Here is a 10,308-nt window from a genome sequence, read left to right on the forward strand (position 1 = left end):
GTGCCGTCTCCTGTAGGAAGCCCCTTTTCTTCCTGGGGCTGAGTCAGGTGCTCCTTAGATAATGCTATTAAATTACTTACCACATGGGACTATAATTGTTTTTCTTCTCTGTTAGATTTTAATTCTTTGGGTGTGGAGACCAGATCTAATTATCATGGCATATCTTTAGTACCCAGTGAGGTGCCCAGCGCAGAACGGGAACTCTGAAAATGTTTGAATAGGAGAAACAGAGGAAAACAGAAAGAGATAGGGAAAAGGAGGAAAAGAAGGAAGAGAGGAAAAGAGGGAGGAAGGGAGGAAGGAAGGAGGAGAACATTATTCGCAGGTAAGTTAGTCTTCATTGGTTTTGTCCCCTGGAAGCATTATCTGCTTCTTAGGAGCATAGGCACCTTGCTGTAACTGATGGGGGCCTTCCTTCAGGCTGACCTGCTGGGGAGCCAGGTGTCCCAGGAATCCCTGCTCTCTGGGTGCAAGCTGCATGCTGCCAGCCGCCCTCTTTCGTGTGTGCATTCACAAAGAAGTTGACCTTGATCTCCAAATATCTACCTTGATGTTTTTAGCTCGATCAATAGTTCAACGTATATTGTTTCTAAGACAGAAGATGACTGCTTCCCATATATAAGCTCCCCTTGAGGAAAGTATATTTTCTTTGTGGGGACATCGTTATTGTTACTATTATTATTGCTTTCATTTAACAGAGGGTTTCTATTTTTGTTAGGCAAATCTTTTCCTGGGCCCTGAGAATTTTAAACGAGCTATCCCTTTTCCTATCTGTTTCTCCTAACTGTTTCTCTTCATCTTTAGTAAGATGAAAGACAGGTGAGAAGCTGCTTCGCCACGGTGGGAGAGCCAAGATCACAGATCACTCTTCCCACTGGCAGCCTAATGCGTGACCCGTGGGAACCGGACTCTTTGGATGGCTGCTGGTCTGTGTTCCTGTCTCTTTGTCTGGTTGTCTTACCATGGCGTCGAGACAGAGGATTTGTGGAGTATTGTCATAAAGAAATTAAGGTGTGGCTGTACTTGTTGGGAAAATGAATAGGTAGACAATCCTGAATCCAAATCATGACCAAGACTAAGTTAGAGCCCTCATATGGGTGCGAGTCTGGGACTTGGTGAGTTCTGTGCCTTCCCATCTTTCCAGCCTGGAAATAGCATCTTTGCCAAAAGAACAAGGATGATGCAGTTTGTGGGGTCCCTGGGCATGTGGGCAGCACAGTCCCGGCAGCTGCTGTGACAGCTGCCCTTTCTAAACAAGGAGGGAGATGTGTTTGCCCCGTCTTTCCCATAGCACAAGAATTAAGCTTCAGCGGGTGTCCTGGGTGGAAGCCGGTGAAAGCAGCCTGCTTTCCTTCCCAGCACAGTTGCCCACACTGTGCATGTGCTCGTGGATTCCTCTGTTCTTAGAGGTGGAGAGATGGTTATTGCATTTTGCTCCCTTGACCCAAATTAGATATTCCCTCCACATCCCCAAAGGCCTGGGAGTTGGGAAAATACAATTTTCCCTCTGAGGACGGGGCATAGGTTAACAGTCATTAAATTGGGACCCCTGGGGCCTGACTCAGTTCTCTGGGCCAGCTATGATGGTGAGCTTGGGTCTCCCTCCTCTTTGTCCCCCGATGTGAATGGAGAGCCCCGACCCGCCAAGGCAGGGACAGTGCTGAAGGCTCCAGGAGGAGCGCTGGGACAGCAGCAGATGTCAAGGCTGCTCCGTTCAGAGTGATGCCCCTGTGTGGCCGGTGGTGATGGAAGGCCTGGATAGCACAAGGCCCTTTACTCACCCTTGGAGACCCGCCACTGCCCACTGATGGAAGACCTGTCCAGGACAGAACCACATCTGCAAGCTTGTTTCACTTTTTAAAAGGTAGCCTTTTCTTTATCAGAAAATAGCCTTCAGAGGATAGCTTCCTCAGTAAAGAAAACCCATTCTATCCAAATCAGCATTTCTGCAGAGTTGCTTTGGGGCAGTCCTTAGCCATTTCTGCCTGAAGTGAGCCGGAAATGGTTAGAGCGTGGGAGCGAGGGTGGAGGTGCTTCTCTGTGCCATGCTGGACCTGGAGAGGCTGTGCGGTGTAGTCTGCTCGCCCGGCAGGGCTGGGTTCGGTGCAGTGCAGCATTTCTGGGGGCTTGGGAATAGGCTCACTGCAGGAGTTGGCCCTTGAGAAGAAGTAGGTGGGGTACCTGAGCAGAGCGGCCATTAGGAATCAGGAGGGACTCACTCCCATGGCATGGCCAGAGGAGGACAGGGAGGAAGGGAGGGGAGAAGAAAGGGGGAAGGGGAGCAGATCCAGGATCCAGGAAGGGTTATGCAAACAGCGTCCTCCCAGGGAGGAGAGCCCCAGGAAGCCCCTCAGGTGGGGTTTTCTCAATCCCCACTTCCTTTGAGACGTTAGGGATCCCACATGGCTAAGTACATGTTGATGTGTGTGTGTGTGTGTGTGTGTGTGTGTGTGTGTGTGTGTAAGTGACTGATCATTTAGGGGAAAGGGGAAATAAGTTCTTCCGGGTTTATTTGAGGGGGCGTTATTCTGCTGTAATTCTCAAGAAATGCCTTCTGTGGCAAAGTCCTCTAGGTCATTGGTGGAGATGATGCCCAGGCGTGGAGCATCTCCCCCTTCCTCCCCTCGGCGCCGGGGAGGTGCCATTGGCATGCCAGCCTCACGGGCCCTCTGGGACCCCGGGCCGGCCACCTTGGGGGTGTGTGGGCCCTGCCTGAAGAAGGTGGGAGCGGAGAGCTGAGAGGAGCAGCGCAGCGGCATCAACGGCAGGGCCCGGAAGTGGGGATACAGCATGTAGGGAGAAGCAAGTGTGTTTGGCGGGGGCGGCTCAGGGGAACCCCCCTCAGAGGATGGGATGGGGACCTTGACATATTTGCCTGTCTCTGGGTCATAGAAGGTCTTGATTTTCACCTGGAGTGGCAGGTCGAAGACAAAGTACTCTCCAGATTGGGGGTCTTGGAGGACCTTCTGGGTGGCAGGGTAAGGGACCAGAGGCATAAGGGACTGGGACCCCCCAGGCTGCCTCCTGAGTGGCTCTGAGAAGGCAGACACTGAGTGGCGGTGGGTGGGAGGGGGCAGGGAACGGACCTCGGGGAACCTGGGTCGGGACCTCTCTCCAGGCGATGGTGGCCTGCGCTCCCAGTCCTCCAGGAAGGGCTTTTCTTCATCGGGTTCGCCATGCTTCTCTTGCAGTTGGTCGGTCTTTCTCCTCTTGCTTGCCAGCTTTTTTGCCCGCCGTAGGGCCTTCTCTGTTTTGGGTGGGACCGCCGGTGGCTTGCCGATGGCCCTCTCGAGCTGAGCAGGGGGCTCTGGTTTCTCAGAGAGGCCTGCAGAGCTGCTGGCCATGTCCAGCACTGAACCTCTTGGAGAAAGGGTCCTGAGGTCTTCCGCGGATGGCTCAAGTTGGGGGTCCGAGCCAGCCTCCCACGTGAGGGCATGTGTCAAGTCCTCCCGCCGGGCGACCCTGGCTGGGTAGAGGCCGGCCCAGGGACTGGGATGAGGAGACAGTCCTGGCAGTAGGCCCAGCTCAGTGGGGACCTGGGAGGCATCGTCCCAGATGCTGCTGGTGGCAGGAGAGCACGCGCTGCTCTCATCCAGGGAACTGGCATTAGGAGAAACAGCCATCTCCCCAGGCACCAGTCTTCTCCCTGGGGGCCCTGCTCTGGGTGTAGACAATAAGTGACTTTTGAAATCTTGTGTGTGTTCTTCCCAGCACATTCCCAGCTGCCGTGGGGGTGGCTGGTCTTCTGCCTCGCCGTGGAGCAAAGCGATGGTGGGGATACCCCTTGGAGCATCCAGCTTCCCCTGGTCCGTGGAACTGTTCTTGCCTTTGTTTGCCACAAGGTGACGTGCATCCTCTGGGGGTGGCTTCAGCCCTTTGCCCTCTCCCATGAGTGGAGGAGATGGGCCATTTCTGGTTGGGACTGGCTGGGAAATCTCCATCCGGGCCATGCCGGGCACTTGCCCATGGTGTTCCGTGCCCTCCCAGGCTGTGTGCTTCGAGTGTGTGTCCAGCATGTTAGCGGGGGTTGGGGTGTTGGCCATTTCCATGCTCTCAGAGCCACCAAGACCGGCCTCTTCTCCCCAGCCTGGCTTTGGCAAGTCGTCCTCTTTGTGGCTGCTGCCCAGTGGGTCCTCTGATGACATGGTCCTCAGGAGGGGCAGCATGATGGGTTTTATCACGGGGGTGGCCCTGAGGGTGTTGTCTTTAATCGCAAACAGTATGTGCTTGTTTGAAGTGGAAGATGGCGAGGGGGTAAATTCTGTGGCTGTATCCTTACTTCCCCCCATCCAAGTGCCTCTGAAGTTAGCCTCCTCTCCCGATGCCTCCCTGGGTCTACATCCAGACAAACCTTCCCCTTCTCCTTGCAATGATTCCCCCTTGCTGTGCTCCTGCACGCATGCGGGCCCGTTACTCAGGGCACCGTGCTGGAGCTCATCGCTCCCCATCGCTTTCTCCTTCTCGTCCTTCCGACTGTCTCCTACACTTCCGTCATTCCTCCTGTCTTCCTGGTGGCTCTCGGTGAACCACGTTTTCTGCTGATCCTCAAATGAGGCAAAGGACTGGTCTGAAGAGCTGGTGCTGAACTTGGCCTTACTTTTGAAGCTTGGCATGAAATCTGATTGAGTGTCACTATAAAACACATCTTCTTCTTCGGGAGAGAGGGGCCCTGGGGAGAATTTCTGGTTCAAGTTTGGATTCTGCAGTCCTGCGTCTCTCTCAGGTTCTGTCTCTTGAGACACGGATCTCAGGAACCCCTTCTCAAGGCTGGGGGTCTTAGGTTTCTCTGCAGCCTTCCCTGCCTCAGGCTCTCTGCTGCAAAGCCTCAGGGACAGACGCTTCCTGGGGCAGGGTTTGCCGGCGTCTGGACTCTTGCCCGACCTGATGATGCCCATCTCTGGGCCTCCATCGTCCTTCTCGTAGCTGTTTCTGTCAGTTCCCTCCCCGTTGATGCAGAAAGGGGCTTGGTTGGTAGCTAGGGGTGAGCTAAGAGTTAGATAGTTCTCTGAAGAGGCTGCACCAGGGTCAGCGTCAGGGTCCTTCTGGGTACTCACGTGCGATCCAGAAGAGCCGTCAGCTGGTCTCTCCTTAGGAAGCTCATTTGAAGGGCTCTCCTCCAGCCCATTGGGAAGGAGGACGCCATTGCTCACGGGTTCTTGCTTGCCTCTGGTGTTCTCCTCAAGGCCCTTCAGGAGCGGTGAGGGGCTGTATGTGCTCTTCACACGCTTCCGCACGTCCTTAAGGTTGAACAGCAAGCTGGGGGCTTTGGATCTGTAGCTGTCCCGAGACTGGCCTTCACTGGGCTCCTTCTCTTGGTACCCATTCAACTGTCCTGGGGGTGATGGGGTCATCTCCACTGGCTGGCTGTCGGATGGCTCCAGGACATGCTTGGTGGGGATGACAGGGGTCAGAAGCTTACTGATGTTAAAAGGAGGACTATAATGCTCGTTGGGATCCATGGGCAGGTCAAGAGCCTCGTTTTCTGGAAATTGACCCTGGGGATTGTGCTTTGTATACACGGCTGGGCCCCTTCTGGTGGCCTGCTTCTTCTCTTCTGAAGCATCTGGTAGACTTTCTTTCCTTCCTTTGCCAGGCTTTGGTTTCCTCCATGGGGCCTGGGTCGGCTTCACCTGAGTGTCAGGCTGTGAGCTTGAAGCTTTTCCCTCCACAGCGAATGCCTGGGCTCCTGGATCCCTAGCTCCCCAGGGTCCAGAGGCGGTGAGAGCCCCTGCTGCCAACCTCTTCTCCTCCTGGCTGCAGCTGGCCCGGGCTTGGCTGGGGGAGACTCTGTGCTCAGGGGCGGGGGGCTCTTTTAACAAGGGTGCATCCTCATAATGCTTGGGAGCTTTGCTTTCTGGGGCAGGGTCAGCGGCCTCCTTTCTCTCGGGCAGCCTCGGTTGGTGGGCGTTCCACGACTCAAAAGCACTGTTTTCACTATGAAGAAAGGTTCCCTTGCGGGGCCACTCCTTACCTCTTCCGGGCTCACCCTTGGCTGGTTTGTGGGGCGGGGACGGGAACTTGGACTCAGATGAGCTGGCCGCATCATCGGGTGTTGGGAGGAAGCTGCTGGAGCCGTGACAGGCCATTTCGGGATTCTTGGGGGACTCCTGCTCTCCGTGCTTCCTTCCAGGCTGGTGGCTAATCTGATGGGCACTAGAGACTTCAGCAGGCACCCTCCTGACGGTCAGAAATGCAGAATCGAAGCAGAAGTTGACACCACTTTCTGGAAGAGGAGCAAATTTAGGGGGACTTTTGAGAGCTGGGGGCTTACTGGTCAGAGGCCGGCTGTCACAACGTTGGCTCTCAGTCCTGTCGAAAGATTTAATTAGTGATGACACTTTCGAAGCCGGCTTGCTGCTGCTCCTCAGGCCGGAAAGGGGCACTTCCAGTCTCCTCTGGGCTGGTGTAAGTGGGGGGCTGCTCTTGGGGTACTTCTCCTCCCCTTGAACGTACTTGGGTAGCTGTTGGAACGTGGCCGCCCAGCCCGCATGCTCGGTGCCTTGCGACGGTACCTGGCTCCAGATGCTGCCTTTCCTGTGGGTGTGGCTTACCGTTCCCTGGTGAAAAGTCCCCAATACCTGGCGGGTGATGTCCGGGGACAGGGTCAGGTCAGAGTCGTTGAAGGATGTATCCTCTGAGACGCACAAGCTCCGGAAGGCCCGGTCTGTGAGGCTGCTAACCTCCCTGTCGGCATCGTCCAGCACGCTGCCGATGCTCGACGAGTCGCTAAACCCGTCCGTGCACTTCTTATTGCCCTGCATTATCCGCCAGCCGGGAGAACTGTCCCTGGTCAGCGGTGGGTGCTCCGTGGGACGATTCTGGAAGAGCAGTCCTCTTCCCACAAAACCAGAGCTTCCTGTTGACCAGATGCGATTGCAAAGTGGGATTTTTTTTTTTTTTCTCTGCAAAAGAAACACGTGCAGGGTATGAATGGGAAATCCAACTTAGTGGCTCCATATGAGAACAACACGCTGGTCCTGATGGGTAATGGTGCCTGTGATGGTTGATTTTATGTGTCAGCCTGGCTGGACCCTAGTGGCCAGTGTTTGCTCAAACACACCTAGCTGTGGCTATGAAAGTATTTTTTAGATGTGATTAACATTCAAATCAATGGGCTTTGAGTAAAGCAGATTACGTACCCCCCCATAATGTGGATGGGCCGAATCTCAGAGACAGCTGCCCAGAGGAAGGAAGAATTCTGCCCTAGGTCCCTCTGGGTGTGCAGTCTGCTTGGCAGATGTCAGACGCGCCAGCCCCCATAACTGCATGAACCAGTTCCTTAAAATCAGTCTCTTTCTGTATCTACACATCTTGCTGGCTCTGGTCCCTGGAGAACGCTGCCTGATACAGGGTTTAAGGTTCTGATGTGCCATTTTTGCAGAGAGGTCTTCCCTGACATTTCAGGGGGTGTCCCCTCCCTGCTTTCTCTCACTGTGCTTGGTTTATTTTCTTTGTGGTATGGAGCATACTCTAAAATTAAGGTGACTTCTTTGTTGCCTTTTCCATCACAAGACTGTTAAGAGCCACGAGCTCAGGAGCCACAAGGCTGTCTGCCTGCTGTTTGAGCTCGTCCCAGAGACACTCCAAGAGAGCACAGTCCCCCAGAGCCTGCAGCGCCTGGGGTCCTTAACTCTCTGACTTGCCCTTGGGTGTGACCAGTGGGATATGCCGGGGGGAGCCTGGAGGGATCCAGATTCCCTGGCATTTCTCCCCCACCCCTGCTCCTGGTGTGGTGTGGGGTCTTGGCAATGCTGCAGTGCTCTCTAACGACGGCCCCTCCCCTGGGCTTGGGCTCTCACAGCTCCCCTTGTCCCCTGGGGCTGTAAGCAGGATGGGTCCCACTCTTCCTGAGTGGTTCCACTTGCAAGGGTCTCCCTAATTCTTATACTCCCATTACGGTCCCTTCATTTCATTTCATTTCTTTCTTTCTTTCTTTTTTTTTTTTTTTTGATAATTGTGGTGAAATTGACATGAAATAAAATTTACAAGCTGAACCATGTAAGTGTACAGTTCAGGAGTGTTAAGTGTATTCATATTGGTGCAACTGTGGGTGCCATCCGTCTCCAGAGCTCTTACAGCATCTCATACCGAAACTCTGTACCCATCAGATATCAGCTCCACTCCTCCCACCCCCTGCCAACCCCAGGCCCAGGCAGCCACTGTCTACTTTCTGTCTCTATGAACTGGATTATTCTAGGTCCCTCATATGAGTGGAATCACACAGCGTATGTCTTTTTGTGACTGGCTGGTTCACTAAGCTTGATGTCTTCAAGGATCATCCACTTCCATCCAATTTCTTTCCTATATAAGACTGAATAATAGTCCACTATATGTTTATTCTACATTTTGTTTATACATTTTTCTGTCAATGAACATTTAGGTTGCTTCCACTTTTGGCTACTGTGACTAACGCTATTATATGAACATGGGTCTACAAATATCTGTTCAAGATTCTGCTGTGTTCAGTTCTTTTGGGCAAATACCTAGAGGGGGACTTGCTGGATCATATGATGATTCCATTTTAAATTTTTTGAGGAAACTCCATCCTGTTTTTCACAGTGGTTGTATCATTTTATATTCCCACCAGTAATGCACGGGGTTCATCTCTCCACATCCCTGCAGGCACTTGTTATTTTATGTGTTTCTTTTCTTTTCTTTTTTAATGGCAGCCATCCTAATGGGTGTGAGGTGGGGCACTGCCTTTCCTTCTGGGTCCTGTCTGCAGGCTGCTGCTTCTGCTGGGACCTTGACCACTACTGCTGGGGTACATAACTCCACGGCCTGGAACGTGTGGGCATGGACAGAGGATAGGTCCACGAGTGCATGAAACGTTAGATAAAATAGCAAGTATAGACCCCCGAGCGGGCCCGAGTGGTGGACATTTGGGACAGTGAACATCTGGAAGGTGCTCTGGGTCTTTAGCTGACAAAGGATGTTGTCACCCAGTGGCCCCAGTCATGGCAGCAGCAGAAGCCAGCTCGCTCCTTGCCTGGCTGGCCAGAGCAATAACACTGACGGGGCTTTAGGGGATGGAGGAAGAAGAGGCTCCCATCAGGGAGTAGGGCCTGCACATCAGGTGTCCCAGGTCCTCTCCTGGCCCCGCACCGGGGATGGTACAGGAGGTGTCCTGCCCAGGTCTGCTGCTGTTTGTTTAGTGGCGTTGTGCTTGGGTCCTGGAAACCAGCCTTCTTTGGGGTTTTTTGTTTCCTGTGTCTTGACCACAGCCCGACAGTGAGTTTCCAGTGCTCACTCATTGGCAGGCCGACCTGATTTCATGAATGGGAGAACTGAGCAGGATATGCTGGAGAAAGGAGGGACCCCGAGTTCTAGGAACTGGATAAGCTTGTTCCGTGAAAGCCTCTACTTACGAGCTCCTCAGCCCTGGCTTGAACAGCAGGGCTGCATCTCCCCAGAGCACCGTGCAGCCTTTTTAGGAGGCTGAGGGCATCTGCCTCAGCTCTCGGACCCTGCTGGCTGGCCAGCAAGTCACATGCCCTTCCCCCTAGGTTTCTCTTTCCATGTGGCACAGGGCCAGTCACAGGGACAGAAGCAATTGGATGTGGGGGAACGTCCTGGCCTTTCTGATCAAAGGAGGAATCCACGTCGTCTCTGCTGGTGCTGTTCTTCCTACTTTGAAGGCAGACACAAAGCCCGAGACGCAGTGTGTGTATATGCTTGGGCTAGCGAAGTGCCACAGGGTGCCGGCTTACACAACGGACATTTATTATCTCGCGGTCCCGGAGGCTGGAAGTCCCAAATCGGGTGTCAGCGGGGTTAGTTCCTTCTTCAGGCTGTGAGGGAAGGGTCTGTTCCAGGCCATTCTCCTTGGCTGGTAGATGGCCACCTTGTCCTGTGTCTTCATATGGTCTCTCTTGCATCTGTGTCTCTGTGTCCAAATTTCCCCTTTTTAGAAGAGAGCCAGTCCTCTTGGATTAGAGCCCACCCTAATGAGCTCCCCTTAACTGATTACATCTGCAACGACTCTACTTCCAAAGAAAATCACATTCTGAGGTCCCGGGGGTTAGGACTTTATCATACGAAAATTTGGGGGATGCAACTCAACTCATAACACCAAGGCATTTACTCTGCAATCTTGGAGAACAAGCAATGACAGTTGGAAGTCCGTTTGCTAAGGAAGGCCTCATGGGCCGAATAGCCCTGGGTCCTTGATGGCATTGCTAAGCTCTGAGCCTGTGCCTGAGTTCCCGGTCCTGAAATTTGTGTTATTGGGGTCACCAACAACACAAATTAGTGGGGGACCTTAGTGACTTCGACCACTGTGAGTCAAGTTTTCTGAATCTTGAGGTC

The 10,308-nt window shown here is 53.5% G+C and overlaps 1 protein-coding gene across 1 annotated transcript; it reads right to left on the reverse strand.

The window, feature by feature from the left end:
• Positions 1-1,857: 1,857 nt before the first annotated feature.
• Positions 1,858-6,761, reverse strand: LOC308355289 (cardiac-enriched FHL2-interacting protein; the record flags this gene model as incomplete). Its single annotated transcript, XM_080823415.1, has 1 exon — positions 1,858-6,761. The coding sequence occupies one exon, from the start codon at positions 6,759-6,761 to the stop codon at positions 2,541-2,543; it is 4,221 nt and encodes a 1,406-aa protein (XP_080679541.1). The 3' UTR covers positions 1,858-2,540.
• Positions 6,762-10,308: the final 3,547 nt, after the last annotated feature.

The sequence above is a fragment of the Martes martes genome (genome assembly GCF_963455335.1).
Source record: "Martes martes genome assembly, chromosome: 14".
NCBI lineage: Eukaryota > Metazoa > Chordata > Mammalia > Carnivora > Mustelidae > Martes > Martes martes.